Here is a 17,097-nt window from a genome sequence, read left to right on the forward strand (position 1 = left end):
TTCTTAATTGGATTCTGAGGTTAGATCAATTAATTTCTTTGTTTTTTTTATTATTGTTGAGGTTTTAATTCATCTATGTCTTTTATCTTTGAATCACGTAAAAAGTAATGATTTTAAATCTATATGCATGTTGATCATATGAGTCTAAGGGTTTTTAAATTTAATTGAGACTTATTTTGATTTTATTTAGAAACTTTCATGTGAATAAATGAGTTTTTACCAATAATTGAGACTTTACTTTGATTAAAGGTATTTACTCTAACGAAAATTAATTGAGATTTTACTTTGATTAATTAAGCTTTTTATTTGGTGAGGAGGTAAAAGAATAGACATGGTTAGGCATAGTAAAATTTGATTGAGACTGTACTTTGGTTGAATTTATTGTGCATAATCTAAAAGTTCTCACTTCTAATTGAGACTGTACTTTGGTTGAAAGTGAAAACGCCAACAAATTAATTGAAACTTTACATTAATTAATTTGTAAATCTACAACAATAATTAATTAAGCAATAATCTTTAGATAACCAATGATGATATTATAGAAGATCTTAACAAATCAGTGAAATGTTTTGGACTCTCTCTTGGACACATGTTTCTTAAACTTTTCATCTCAAAATAATTGAAAGTAATGTCAAGAAATTTCTCATTCACACCAGTGAGGCTGTAAAGTTGTTCAAGAACAAAGAATGGAAGTTGATTTTCCAGTAGCATCAAGTCATGCCCAATATCCATTTGCATCCCTGGTTGAGGTACGAAGGGTCTTTTTCCAACCAATCCTCGAGTTTATGCCATCTTAGTAAAAACTCAATTATGAAGCTAGAATCAACTAAAATCATCTTCAAGAAATAATTACTTTTATATTTAATTGGCTCTACATAACAACTTCGAATTTTTTCTTCCAAAATTTTAATTCTAGCAGCAAGTTCTCTCATAGGTAGTTGTGTTCGATTTATAAATCCCTTGACATACTTGAGTTTAAGCTTTTTCATTGTCTCAAAATTGTTGTCTTCCTTACTAAGGTAATATGGTTTGTGATGATAAGGGCCAATGGAAACAATGTGAGGTGTGTAAGCTTTAGAATTACTTTCATGGATAGTTGGTGATACCATATAAACGCATTGCATGTGGAATTCATCCATGGAGCTTTCACATTTTGAAGCAGCTCAGTCAATTCTGTCTCTAAAAGTTGTATTTCAATCGCCAAAACTTTCGATTCTCCTTCCATTCGGTTAAAACTCTGTAACATTTAAAATTATATAATAACTTATTCAAATATTAGGATTTAGAATAACTCTTTTAAAGGTGGAGTAACTGGTAATTAATTATAAATACTTGTTTTTAATAAGCATTCTTAAACATGATTGATATAACAAATATTTTAAAATTTGATTTAAAATATTTTTTAAATTAACAAGAAAAAAAGAGAAAATATCTAGCTATTTATTAAAAACACCATCAAGTACGCACCGGTCAAACTGGTAAAACAGTTAAAAACAAGTTGGATTTTAATATGGTTCCAAGATTGAGGATAATTCATTTGATACCAAAGCAGAATACTTCACAATAACAAATAAATCAACCCACTTAAAAAAAATATGAATTCAATAAGTACTTGAACCAACAAATTAGTACCACGCCTAACTCCCCATGTTCAACAACACAGATCCTCTCCAGCTAAAATAATTAGTGCAAACAACAATATATTCATGGATGCATTGAAATCGAAAAGATTGGAACTAAATAGAGAAAAAAAGATAAATTTTACGAAGATAAATTATTTAAATATAGTTCCAAGATTGAAGGTAAATCATTTAAAACTAGACCAAAAATAAATATTTCAAATGTAATTCTAATATTAAGACTTTGGTCTTATTTTTTTAAAGCTTTATAAAATTCAAATTTTTGAGAATATGATTAATCTTCAGATTTAAATCACCGGTCCTCAACTCAGCAACTGCTGTCTGGTTCATCTGATGCAATGATTCTGGCTTTATAATTCCTTATGCTGAAGTCTTTTCAAGTCAACACCATCATGCATGAACACTATTCCAATTCTAATGGCTATAAATTGCACTTCATTAATGGATTATTTACTGAATGATATTTATGGTTTACGGATAATGTATATGGATCCATCGTCCAGCATTTGGCTAGCATAGCTTTTCTGGTTGAAAACAGTGTAACACTCTTTCACATGCATGCGAACTATATAAGCTTCAAAGATGAACGGATAAAAATATCTTTCTACTCTTTATAACACTGAGGATGAAATTACAACTAGCTTATCTTCTACCCATTCTTATACAGAGGCGGAAGAAGAAGGTTACGACAGAGGGAAGCCCCCCGTCCATTTTTTTTACTTTTTTTTTATTTATTTAAAAAATAATATTTATATATTATTATTTTATTTATATTAATTAACTTTTATTTCATTTTATTTTTTATATATTTTTAAAAAACATATTTATATATTATTACTTTATTTATACGTTACTACTTTATATATTGTTACTTTATTTATATTAATTTAGTTTAGAAATTTTTTTAAAATTTAAAAATTATGTTTTTTTTTTCTCTATTATAATTTTTTATATTTTTTTATTTGGTTTTTCTCTTCCGTCCTTCCATCTCTTTCTCTCGTTTTATTTCCATCTCAATTTTCACCATCATTTTCTTATTATTTTCAAAATCAAATTGCACTACGACAAAATTGAAGAGTTAATGAACATTTTGGACTGAACAATTTCTTCTTTTGAGTAAGTTCATTTTTCCCTTCTTTTTTTTAAGCAATTTGTTTTCTTTTTGTATGTGGCTTTTCTATGCTCTAAGCATATATCTATCTGTTATAGATCATAAAATCATGCTTTACTTGTTGATCAAACTTTTCTTTGTGTAGATAGATTTATTTTAGGATTTGAAGTTGTGTAAGGGAAGAGCAAGATTAGGAATCTACTCTAAGGTAAAGGAAGCTAATTATTTAGAAGTTATTAGTTTTCTTAAAATATTAAGTCTTACTTTTAAGATTTAATTTGAGGTATTCATAATTTTATCTTTTTGTAAGACAATTGACAAATTTATATTAAAAAAATTATGATAAAGAGTAAAAGAATTGATTTTTTTTTCAAGAGGAAGGTTTGTGTTGAAGATGAAAAAAAAATGCATCTATGTCATCTAAAATTGAGAAACTTCATGATAATCCAAATATTGAAGAAAACGAAAAACAACTCTCTAAGGTTCCTAAAGTTACATATAATGAATTTGAGAATACTTTAGAACGTGATCTGGGGAAGCGTCTTCAAATCTGACAATACCCACCAAATCAAATTGATGAGGTACGAAGGGCTTATCTAAAATGGGGTCCATATCAAATGCATCTAGAAAATTATTCGTTGTCTGGTAAAAATGATCATCCAAGAAGATTTCAGTACACATGGTTTAGCTTATTTCCTTCATGGTTAGAGTATTCGCCATTAAAAGATGCTACATATTACTTATCGTGCTATCTTTTTAGTAAAAAATCAAGCGGATGACCTGACTCAGATGTTTTCATTGTTACAAGTAATTGAGTTTATTTTCATTGAATTCTAATTGGCAATAAGTTGATTGTCATTAACATGTTTTAACTTTTTGAATGTTTCTTTATAGGTTTTAAAAGTTGGAGGAACATTTTGACTAAAGGTAACTTTTGTTTTTTTATATATTATTGTTGAAGATAAACTTTATGTTACTCTTTCATATATATTATTGTTATATTGTTGACTTATATCATGAGTTCTTATTTTGAATAAAAAATGATGTAAGAAATTGTTTTTTTTAATTAAAAAAAATAATTTATATATACATGTTGTTTTCCATGCACACACATAGTGTGTGTAGGCAGTTCCATGTGGCACTAACAGTGTCACGTGTCACACAAGAGACATGATGCGTGGTAACAAAATAAAAAAAACGATTAAAAAATTAAAAAATTAAAAGAATCAGATATTGACATGTGCATGCAATTAACAATGTTAGTAATTTTTTTTTACTGAAAAGGACCTAATTGAGAATTTTTTTAAAAGTTAAGATGCAATTAAAATCTTTTAAGCTTTAATTTATTCATTTACATGAATTGATAATCATGATCTTTATTCTACAAGCAGTATTGCATTAATATTTGTAAAAATGGAAGTTGTGGTCAATGTTCCTAGGTTGGTATATACTTTGGCAAAGAATTTTCACTTGCAGTCACCTTGAAATTGACTTAAATATCTACATGCAGCATTTTTAACTACGCTAAAAAATTGGTCATTTTGTACCAAAGCAAAGAAAGGAAGAAAAAGATCTTGATATGTATCATATCGGGTTATACAAGGTTTCTTCTATATTTATACCAGATCCATGCTACCTTATTACATCTTAGTCATCATAACTTAGATTACAGTTGTACATTAGACATTGCATTGTGATTGTTACAGATATGTAGCTTTACTTGGAATATCTAAAATGTTCTTTTCTCATGCAGGGAAGGTAACAAGTTTAGTTGCTGAAAAACACTTGGACTTGGCCAACAAAATAAAGGAAGTTGTAACGCAGTCTATTTATATTATTGAAAGTAAAAGCGCAATGTGCAACAGTGCCAAAAAAATATTAAAATTGAATTTCAACACTCAATTCTATCGGCCATTTGCCTTCTTCGATTCATGCTCTGCGATTCACCTCTACCAAAAGATATACCGGCCATAATTAAGATTGGGACAAAGAAGAATGATGAGGGTTTTAGAAGGGGGAAAGAATTTCAGAGACAAAGCAAAAGGGGCAAAAACCTGGACTACCTTCACACGTAATCTTTCAGCAATATATTCTCTTTCCTTATAGCCTTGTGCTTATCTTGATTTTCCTCTCACCTGGATCAACAACCATGTGTCCACTCTTTCTAACGACATTTGGCACTAATTCTCCTTCTTTCTTGACACATGTTACATTGCCCTTCCCATCAAGAACAACCTTGTCCTCAAGGTTGAGCTGAGGATAAGAATCAACAATGTCCTGGAAATCTTTCCACATAGCAACCATGACATCAGTGTGTTCCCATTGAATCAATACTTGTGAAACCTCCTTGTTAAGTCCTTTTATAATTATGATGTCCCACACTTTAACATGATTGAGGAGTGAACACATCTCTGCTGATGTAAGGGGTATGGGAACATAAGGCTACGAAATCACTCCTTGAAATGGTTTAAGGAGTGTCACATGAAAAACCGGGTGAATCCTTGTCGATTCTAGTATTGCAACTTATATGCAACCGTGCCAATCTTCTCTAACACTTGGAAAAGGTTCAAAATATTGCATTCCTATTTTTTTATGCTTCCTTAAGGTAACAGAATGTTGCCTATAAGGTTGAAGTTTCACCAAAACCAAATCTCCTTCTTTAAAGTGCAAATCCTGTCTCTTTCTATCAGCCTGCATTTTCATATATTATTGAGCTTTCAATATATTTGCTTTAAATTGCGAAAATAACTGTTCAAAGAGTCCTGTAATTGACTGGGATCTTAACCATATTCTATGTATGAACTTATGGATAGTGGAAGCCTACCAAAAGCAGCAATAGCGTCATTGCTAAACTATGATGATAAGAAGAGTGATGAGTTCATATTTTTGTCCTCGTTTAATGTTTAATTTTAGTTATTTAATTGATTTTTTGTGCTTAAGGATTAATTTAATCAAGATTTGTGATTATTGAACTTATTAAGTTTATATGGTAAAATGACATAAAAAGTGACTTTAGTTGTATAAAATATTATTGGATATTTTAACATTTGTTGATGCAACTGAAATTTAATTTAGGTCATTAAAATTGTGGATTTAAAAGTTTTCCACATTACAAGTTAAGTCCAAAGAAATAATTCAGGAATTGTTATGCATCCCTATTTTCTACTAAGTTACATCTCTCTTACCACTTAAACCTAACTCAACCAGATCATGTTTGGCAATCCTCGCCTATCAAATCTGGCGAACCATATGCTAACACATGTCACTATACTTGCACACACATCTGCATTAGAGAGTGACACCTCATCATCTTCAACCTTCCATCTTTCTCCACAACCAGCCAAAAACCTAGGCATCTTCCGCCACCTTCAACGTTGCCAGTACATGCACTTCAACGCCGGCAACCACTACGTGCCACCACCATGGAACCTGCAAGGTTCAACGTCGCGCCAAACCACCACAATTCGCTATCTTCATTTCATCGACGATAGAAACGTGATGTCACCACCATTGATGTTAACCTGTATTAGTTCACACAACCAACACGAATCAAATCTCCTCACACTGCCCCCGCCAAAACAAGAATCGAACAGTAGCAGCCATGGAAGCATCATGCACCTGAACGGACCAGAGATGAGATTCAACACCTTCGAACCAGCATGGATCTATATCAGTTTTGAAACATGCACTTGCATCAAGATCCACTACGAGCGACCACCATCTTCATTGCAACTACTACATAGATCTGAAACCATGAACCAACACCTGCACGAAGCAGTTCACACACGAGATCTATGCAAGTGTTACTAGAGAATGTTGCAGAATCACCATTGATCCCACGAAGCCTTCCTCGCAATGGCACGCGTTCTTTCATCTCGTTGGAATAGATTTGCACCGCGCCCCTCCATCCCTTGCGGTAGCCGCACCTGAAGACGAAGGCACAGCAGAACGAACACCAATCATCCATCCCTTGAGGCAGCAACCCTAGCAAAACCTTAATTAGAGAGAGAGAAAGGGATGTCACGTGGCAGCCTCTCATGCGGCAGTTAAATGGTCAAAGCAGTCAACTCCGAACAAATTTTGGTTAAAACTAGTCAAATGGTTAAACAAAAGGAACAAAATTGAAAATTGGACAGAAATTAGATTGTTGAATAATTATCAACAGAGAAAATCTTCCAACAAGCATGCTATTCACTAATTTTTCTATTTCCTCCTTTTGACTGTGCGAATACTTATAAGGCTTGACTTTAACAGGTTGAGATCCTTCCAGCAAGGGAAATGCGTGATCATGAGATCTTTGAGGAGGTAAAATGGTGGGTGTATAAAAGACAACACTATAGGTGTGCAACAACAAAGCTAGTTCAGGCTCCATTTGTGCGGGTAACTTGCATGCTATAAACCTCAGTAATTGAAGTTGAGCTTGTTCAGGAACCAAGCTAGAATCCCCTTATAATGTGTGAAATCTACCATCCTCCTAAAAATCTTCAATTGCAATATATCATAATCTGTAATATGTGGACCAATTGTGTTCAACCAACTTGCTCCCAAAATAAGGTCTGCAACTGATATGGGTAAGAAGAACATAGGTAGCTGAAATATATTTCCTTAGGCTTGAACTCTCAATTTCTTGACCACTCCCTCGGCCTCCGTGTAGTTATCATTACCCACCATAACTTTAAAAATTTAGCCACTCTAGGTTGCAAAAAGTTGTCTAGGCTACTAGCATCAATTAAAATTGTCGTAACCATATGTATGCTAAAAAAAATATCGTACCAATTCCAATACCTCCCTTGTGAACATTTAAGGACAAATGATGATCTATATTTTGTTCAGAATCTGAAATGGTTTGCATATGGAATTGTGAGTGAATAATAATTGTAAGAACAATAATTGTCTAATCGAGCATTTGTGAGTGAATGAAAATTTATCATCACAAAAATAGCATCGCCCTTTCTCTCTGCGAAGCTGCATTTCTATAGGGCTGATGTGTTTCACATTTGTGTGCTTTAATGGTGGCGCAACAGGGGTTGGCAACAGACCTGGTAAGGAAGGTTTATCGGCTATTTTGGAAACAACTTTATTGGGTGTAGCTATATCTGCAGTGACAGAAGAATACAGATGAGTATAATTTGTATTAACAGATTTCGATGTCGGGTAATATTGATCCTCATATAATTTGGCCAAGGCCACTACTTGGAACAATGTAGGAGGTGCCATAGCTACCACGTCGCGCTTAATTTCAGTTTTCAATCCTACAACAAAATCGTTCAACAAAGCTTCACCCGTTAATCCAATAGATATATTAGCGAGAACCATAATTGCAGATAATACTCTGAAATAGAACCTGTTTACGTCAATTTAAACTGGTCAACAATAGGACAATCATAAAAGGATGGGCCAAATTGATACTCCATTGCTTTAGTCAAATCTGACCAACTATTAACCGTTTCAATCTTATGTAACATCTGAAACCACATGATAACCTCTTTGTCGAAGTGCATAGCAACGATATCCACCCTAGCAACATTAATAAGAGTATTATAATACGTGAAAAAATTTTCTTCCTTAAAGATCCACTCCAAGACCGGTGTAGTTCCATCAAAATGAGGGAAACCCAATGAAATCTCCTTAACATGTGATTCCCGATATTCCCGAAACCCCGAAGCTCGACAAACTTCCATGCATCTTCGCCGTATTTTGTAAGATCTAATTCAACTATGCTTGTATCTAATTCATACGTTCATTGTGTTATGAGAATTTAATATCCTTTGTATTAGCAATACGACCTATCTCCTCAGAATGAGTTTTAACGACCATGGAAGCATAATGGAAGCACTAATGTAACACAAACTATTTATATTATTGAAAGGAAAAAGCACAATATGCAACATCACAATGAAATAGTCAAATCGAATTTCAATAATTAATTAATTCCATAAGCCATTTGCCTTCCTCAATTCATGATCTGCAATTCACCAGTACAAAAAGTTATACCAACCAAAATTAGGATAGGGACAGAGAAGAATGATCGGGGTTTAGAAAGGGGAAAGAATTTCAGAGAGACAAAGTAAAAGAGCAAACACCTGGACTACCTTGACATGTAATCCTTTAGCAGTATATTCTCTTTCCTTAACCTTGTGCTTGTCCTGATTTTGCTCTTACCTGGATCAATAGCCATGTGTCCATTCTTTCTAATTGATTTGGTACTAATTCTCCTTCTTTCTTGACACATGTTACAGAAGCAATAAGGAAAAATGAGGAGGCTATCACAGAAGAAAGTATTCGAAGGGACATTGCAAAGACCTAAAATAATAACTCAAGGTAGAAGAGAAAGGGTAGAAAAATGGTTCAAGTTTCAAAAGTCATGGGCAAATTTGGTAGTGGATCGAGTTATGGAAATAATAGATCAGGTATAAAATATAGGAAAGCTTCACTAGTCAAATCTATGAAAAAAAGGGATTAAGATTTCAAAATCTGGAAAATCTTCTAGTGCAAGTTGTACCATAAAAAAGGTTCTTTAGATATACTTATTCAATTTATTAATTAATTATTAAATAAATATCTTTATTTATTTATTAATTAAATTAGTTTGAAATTTTATTTTATCACCTAAATATTTGATAATTTAATAAGAGAAACCATGTATATGCACATAGGGATGTCAACGTGACGGGTAGAATACGGATAGTAGCTCTCCCGTACCCTATCTACTGGATAAATATCCGCTTCGTACCCGTATCCATATCCGTGCAGGTATCCGTTATGGGGGTACCCGCATATTTTTTTAATATCCACGGGTACTCGCAGGTATTTATAAATGAAAAGTTTAATATTTAATAACATATTTTAACTATAAATTCAAATAAAAATAAAAATACAATGCATAACATTCATAAATTTTAAACATAGTGTAAATAACTCATTTAAATAGTGTTGAATGACCGTTTATAAAGAAATGAATTAAAACCAATTGATAACAAATAACCCATTCAAAATTGATGTGTTCATGTTTTAATAATGTTTTTTTTAATTTAAATTAGAGTATACGGATACTATGATACTCATATCCGTCCCGTTAACATACAGGTATAAATTTAAAAACAGTATTCATTTACAATATTCACCAGTACGGATACTATTATACCTGTATCCATGCATATCCATTTACAATATCCTTTTCATATGCATTATGAAATTTATCCGCAAATACCCACATATACGAATTTTTTTAACATATGTATATAAACCCTAGTTTAAAATTCAGTTTTTCCTATTTAATTACATCATATATCTTATTAATTTATATATTTTTTACTATCTAGGTAGTTGAGATATTAATAGGATAGTTATGGATGTTACATCAAACATTTAATAATATAACCCGTAAAATTTATTTTATATATATATAAATATATATTATTCGGTAAAGTGATATTATAATAATATTATTAAGTTAATATATAAAATAAATAAAAAAAGTTAGATTAATTTGTTAAAATTATATAAAATAATTATTATTTTAAAAAAAATAAATAAATAATTATATTATAAAAGGTAAATTAAAAATAAGTAATTATTTAAACAGAAGAATATATATATATATATATATATATATATATATATATATATATATATATATATATATATATATATATATATATATATATATAGAAAGAAATGAACTGTCAAGATATTGACCTTGCAGATACACGGGTATTTGTTATTTTTTTATTTTAATTATGTGTTAAAAAATAATAAATAGTTATTATATTTAAAAAATGAGTTAATTTATATAATTAGAAAGCTATCGTGTATAACTAGAAAAACTAGAAAAGTCATCTACAATTTGTATCCTACAATGGTTGATTTTCAGTCAAAATTTTGGTTGAATTACTCTTTTGGTCATTTTTTTCGTTAAAAAATGTCAATTTGTTCCTTTAGTTTTTTTTAAGTCAATTTTTTTCGTTAAATTTTTTAAAACAGAAAAGAGATCTTTCATAAAAAAATGATACTAGAATTACGTCAATTACACCAACAAATCAAATAATCATCCTTATTCACCATTTCAATTTTGATGAAAAATCTGATTAAATTTAATAAAAATGACAAATTTGCATCATTTTTTCAAAAATCAAACCCAATTGAGACAAAAAAAAAAAACTAGAGGATCAACTTAATATTTTTGAATGAAAATAGGAACCAAAACAAGTAATCTCAAAGATTTTATATAAACGAGTAAAAACATTGTATTCACTTTTTTCATAATAATAAAAAATAATAAAATTATAATTATTGTTATTATTATAATTATAAAATTAAATATAAATCATTTTTATAATTTTACTATAATTATTTTTTGTAAAATCGTAGAAAATAGTATTTTAGAAGTGACAATGGTTTAAAAATAGTGAGACTCGATTATTTTAATATTAAAAAGGTTTTAGTATAAATAGACTCGCTTGCATGCATCGTTTTATTTATCAGTATGAGTCTCTACTGATCAGTGATCATAATGATATGTCCTGATCATTCTTATGATGTTTTTATGTGTAGTTAGAGCATCCCGTGGAATTAAAGACGTCTAACGTTTATAGAGTTGTTTAAGTAGGATACCAGGTAAGGGAAACTAATGTCTATTATGTCTCACAAACCTGTTAGGAATGTTATTATATGATTATTCTGTAATTGACTGATGTGTTTGATATGTGAATTGAGTTGTGATGTTTGAAAACGATAAATACTTAGGTTTTATATGTTGTTTGAGAATGATTGTATGTTATGGGTGCAATTGGATGCAATTGGTGTGAATATTTTGATAGAATTAATGTTTGATACTCGAATGGTCTTTGGTGGAGGTTTTGGAGTTGTATGGACTGGTTGAATAGGTATAATTTTGCTAAATCAGTTTTTGTAGAATTATGCAGATTTGCTTACTCGCTGGGCGAATGAGTTGATTGTAGAATTATGCAGAACACTGATTTGCAGAATTATGCAGATTTGTATACTCGCTGGGCTAGCATGGGCCAGTGGCTAGGCTAGTGCTACTCGTTGGGCGAATTTCCAAGTCAGGAACTTCCAGACCTATACCAGTTGTTGGGTGAGTGGTACTAGCTGGGCGAGAATGGGCCAGTGGCTGGGCGAGTGAGTCAGAACCTGAAACTTGTATTTTTGAGTTAAATTGGGTGGTATTTTAGTTATCATAAAAGCTTTGTAATTATTATGAATGATGAGTATATTGGTATGAGATTGTTTATATGAGACTGAGTTGAGATTGGTTGATGCTAACCCAAGGAGGATTAGTAGTGATTGTGGTAGTGTATGCATTGAGGTAGAGATTGTCTTAGAAGTTATCTTGATGCTCTAATAACCATTCAAATTCTCAAGGAGAGAGGAATGTGGTATGTGGTGAGAGAAGCAGGATGTCCTAGCCTAGGGATTTTTCCTTGACCATAGGTGTTAACGGACTTATCTTGTATGTGGTAGAGTTTTCACTCTTAATTTGTCGCTCTGCAGAGCATGAGATGCCACTACAAGGGTAGAACTGACTGGATCTGACCGCAATGCATGTATCCGGATTAGTTGAGTCGTAGTTTATAAATATATATATGTGGATATCTACTTGTCTGTAGTTGTTAGATATATCAATATTATATGGTTTAAGAAAATTCTTTAAAAGTCATTAGCTTACCCTTCTTCTGTGTTTCTGTCTTGTGTTGTATGTTTTCCTTTTACGATGATCACCTATTCGGTGGGAGTAGTGGTAGTTGGAGTTTCAGAGACATCTTTGGAGGTTGAGGAGTCATCTTTTAGATCGGAAGGAGGTTTCAGTAGGAAGTTGTTGTAAGTGGTTAATTTGTGTTTAGAGTTACAAATGGTCATTTGTAAGACTGTATTAATATACTTTATACATTTGTTTATCTGTTTTGAACACTAAGATGAAATATCCTATTTTATTAGTTTTAAGATGCTAAAATTGAGATGTTATAATTTTCATTTATAATGATTAAATTTAAAAAAAAAATCAAATAAAAAAATAATTAAATTACATAAATAATCATTTAAAAGATAATATTAATAAAATAATTATTTTTATTTAAAAAATATTTAAAATATAAAATTAAAAAATAAACGTGGACAACAAGTATATAAATATAGATATATACAAATTTATTAAAATATCAAATATTATGAAATATATTATAAATATTAATTTTTTGAAAAGTATATTTAAAATTATATATTAACGTATATAAATTTATAAAAATTGAAGGGGCCATACCCATTATCCCTATGAATGTCCGCTACTGGTTCGCTAGATATCTTCCCTCGATGAAGTTAAGGAATCTGTATCTATCCCTTCAATCGTTTATACATGACTTTTCTGCAATGTGGTCCGGGAAATTTTGTCAAGTACCTCTGCCATCGCAAAAGACTGAATACACCCACCAGATCTTCAAGTTAAATACAACTAATTGCTTCTCACTAATCACAACCTTGTTTCTCATCCTTCATAGTATTTTTCAAGTTCTTAAATCATGGCACGGAGAATCTCGTTATCCTTGTCTTCCTCCAGTCATACATGGATTTATGATGTCTTTCTAAGTTTTAGAGGTGAAGACACTCGTTATCAGTTTACTCATAATCTCTACCATTCCTTGTGCGAGAAGGGCATTCATACTTTCATTGACCAGGAGGGTCTTAGAAGAGGGGAAGAAATTACACCTGCTCTTTTCCACGCAATTCAAAATTCAAGGATTTCCATCGTTGTCTTCTCCAAAAACTATGCATCTTCAACTTATTGCTTAAATGAACTTGTAAAGATCCTTGAATGCGCCAAGGAAGAGGGTCGATCAATTTATCCAATATTTTATGGAGTTGATCCATCAGAAGTTCGACATCAGACTGGAAGTTATGGAGAAGCATTGTCAAAACACGAAGCTAGGTTCCATAATGATGCTGACAATGAGAAGACACAAAAGTGGAGGAAGGCTTTACATGAAGCAGCTAATCTATCAGGCTGGCATTTCCGACATGGGTATTTCATACTCTTCTTTTATTACACACATATTTTATAAACTCTCTTTTGCTGATAATTTTCGTATTAGGAAAGAGAAATGGATGCAAAATTTTATGTGATTGAAATGAATGAACTATACACAAATATGATGCTCTAGTTTTAGTTCACACGTTTTATTATGATGGGTAGGTCTCAACCAGAATTTGAGTTTATCAGAGAGATTGTTAAAGAGATCTCCGCAAAGATAAATTACATCCCGTTACATGTTGCTGATAAACCAATTGGGTTGGAGTATGCAGTCCAAGGAGTGAAATCTCTACTTGGAGAGGGGTCTGATGTCAACATGATAGGAATTTATGGTATCGGGGGTATAGGTAAAACCACCATTGCTCGTGCTCTGTATAACACTATTTTTTGGCACTATGATGGTTCGTGTTTTCTACCTGACATTAGAGAAAAGGCAGTTAATAAGCACGGGAATGTCCAACTTCAAGAAATACTACTTTCTCAGATACTCAAGGGAGAAGATATCAAAGTGGGAGATGTCAATAGAGGAATACCATTAATAAAAAGGAGACTTCAACAGAAGAAGGTCCTTCTAGTTCTTGATGATGTTGACAAATTAGAGCAGTTGAAGGCACTTGCTGGGGGATGTGATTGGTTTGGCTCTGGAAGTATTATCATCATCACCACAAGAGACAAGCACTTGCTAGATGCTCGTGGGGTGGTGAACTTATATGAAGTTAAACCATTAAAAGTTGAGAGAGCTTTGGAATTGTTTAGCTGGCATGCCTTCAAAAATGGTAAAGTTGATCCACCTTATATGAAAATTGCAATGCGTGCGGTTTCTTATGCGTGTGGCCTTCCGTTGGCTCTGGAAGTTATAGGATCCCAATTATTTGGAAAAAGTTTGGATGAGTGCAGTTCTGCATTAGACAAATATGAAGGTATTCCTCATGAAAAGATACAGGAGATACTTAAAGTAAGCTATAATAGTTTGGAAGAAAATGAAAAGGGGATTTTCCTAGACATTGCTTGTTTCTTCAATACCTATGAATTGAGCAATGTAACACCAATGCTAAAAGCTCATGGTTTTCATGTAGAAGATGGTTTGAGAGTGTTGGCTGACAGATCTCTCATAAAGATTGATTCTTCTGGTTTTGTAAGAATGCATGACCTAATTCGGGACACAGGAAGAGAAATTGTAAGGCAGGAATCAACACTTGAGCCAGGCAGACGTAGTAGATTATGGTTTGACGAAGATATTGTTCATGTTTTGGAAGAAAATACGGTATGTTGATATAATAAACATTTGTGCTATTTTTTGTTCATGTTCATCCCTTTATAAGAAAATAGTTATATATTTATCCGTGGATGGCATAGCTAATCAAAATGCATGTTTTTGTGGATAAACTATTCTCTGGCATGGAAGGGATCTGATAAAATAGAATTCATAAAGCTTGAAGGGTACAACAACATACAAGTGCAATGGGATGGAAAAGCCTTCAAGGAAATGAAGAACTTGAGGATTTTGATCATTAAAGGTTCAAGCTTTTCTACAGTTCCCGAGCATCTACCAAATAGCTTGAGAGTGGTAGACTGGAGTTGCTATCCTTCGCCATCTTTACCTTCTGATTTCAATCCCAAACGCTTTGAGATACTCCTTATGCCTGAAAGTTCACTTCGGATGTTCAAACCACAAAAGGCATGTTTACCTATCTAAGTTTTGTTTTGTTTTTTTTTCTAAATATGAGTTTCTACATTAAAAGATAATAACTTGACCCGTTTAATTTTTATATCACAGATGATGGAATCATTATCTGTAATAAACCTTGAAGATTGCACGTTCTTAACTGATCTACGGAGCCTACGAGAGGCACCATTCTTAACAACTCTGCGTCTCGATAGATGTTCTAATTTGGTTAACATAGATGAATCAATTGGGTTTCTTGATAAACTTCGGTTATTGAGTGCTAAACACTGCACCAAGCTGAAAGCTCTTGCACCCTCCATCATGTTGACATCTCTTGAAACTTTGGATCTTTGGGGGAGCGAAAGTCTTGAGAGTTTCCCTGAAGTATTGGGAAAGATGGAGAAAATAAGGAAAGTATATTTAGACGGCACAGGCATAGAGAAATTGCCATTTTCTATTGGAAATTTTGTTTGGCTGGAACTATTGTCCTTGAAGGGATGTGAGAAGCTTCATCAGGTACCAGGTAGTATAAGCATAATGCCGAAAGTTAAAGTGGTAGTGGATTATGGGCATGAAGTATATCAAATTTTTGAAGAAGAGTTGAGCTCAGAGGTGTCTCCAAGGGCCATGCTTATTGGTGATTCTGACGTCTATCTTGATGTGTATAATTCACACCACGTATATCTTGACGTGTATTATTCATACGTAAGTCCCAATAATGTCATCCGAGTTTACCCTCCTAATCAGCTTTTGCATCAGCTTTTGCATTCTGATTTAAGATTGTTATTCTCAAAAATTCAACTGGAAGATGACCGGCTTTGGTTAAACCAGAAGAACTCAGAGATAAATATGTTCCGATTTAGAAACAAATTTCCTAAGGTAGCGCTATGTTGTTCAGTATTAGCACCTGCGTTGAAAAGTGTCGTAGTAATGAATTTGAAGTTCAGAGTACTCATTAACAATACTTTACAATTCAGTGCTCTGTGCAATTTCATTGTTGGAGGAGGGAGTAACACAATACTTTGGTGTGATCTAGAAGGCAAAGTGGATGAGGTGATTTGGAAAGTGGATGAGGTGATTTCAGAGCGAGAGTGGGATAAAGCTAAGATTTATTTTCAGTTAGACTTCCCTATGCAAAGAAATTGTGAAGATAAGAAAACAAAAAGGAGCATTGGTGGAGGAAGTCTAATTTGGAGCCTGATTGGTGTGTATGAGGAAGGAAACAATAAAGAGGATATTCGTGCTTACGATAACTGAGAACGTTCTTCTTCATTACCTAGTTCTTTGTACAATGTCATTAGAGGATTTTAGAAAGCTTTTGAATATTGGAAATTAGGTAGAGACGGTCGCACCCACATTAAACGGTCGCGTCCACTTTAGGAGAATGATATTCTAACTTCCACGTGACAACATTTTTACTCCTTGACGTTGCAGCTTATGTGAATTTAATTTTTTATTTTTAGATTTATTTTTTCAAAACACACTGGCAATTGATGAAAGAGAAAGTGGGAAGTCAGGAGGGAGAAAGGCGGTTTCTCCCTTTCTACAATAACACAAAACGTTCTACATTACCTAGCTCTTTACAAAAAAGCACAAGTAACTAGGATGCACTTGAACATTACCAAATTATATCCAG

The 17,097-nt window shown here is 32.4% G+C and overlaps 1 protein-coding gene and 1 pseudogene across 1 annotated transcript; one reads left to right on the forward strand and one right to left on the reverse strand.

Annotated features, from left to right (window-relative positions):
* Positions 1 to 516: 516 nt before the first annotated feature.
* On the reverse strand, positions 517 to 1,225 carry LOC146887130 (UPF0481 protein At3g47200-like; annotated as a pseudogene).
* An 11,927-nt stretch (positions 1,226 to 13,152) lies between these two features.
* On the forward strand, positions 13,153 to 16,879 carry LOC114181721 (TMV resistance protein N-like). Its single transcript, XM_028068254.2, has 4 exons — positions 13,153 to 13,786; positions 13,958 to 15,059; positions 15,201 to 15,473; positions 15,573 to 16,879. The coding sequence occupies exons 1-4, from the start codon at positions 13,287 to 13,289 to the stop codon at positions 16,716 to 16,718; spliced, it is 3,021 nt and encodes a 1,006-aa protein (XP_027924055.1). The 5' UTR covers positions 13,153 to 13,286; the 3' UTR covers positions 16,719 to 16,879.
* Positions 16,880 to 17,097: the final 218 nt, after the last annotated feature.

Source organism: Vigna unguiculata, chromosome 4, assembly GCF_037176805.1.
Source record: "Vigna unguiculata cultivar grain cowpea cultivar isolate G323 ecotype 2 chromosome 4, ASM3717680v1, whole genome shotgun sequence".
In the NCBI taxonomy this organism is placed as follows: domain Eukaryota; kingdom Viridiplantae; phylum Streptophyta; class Magnoliopsida; order Fabales; family Fabaceae; genus Vigna; species Vigna unguiculata.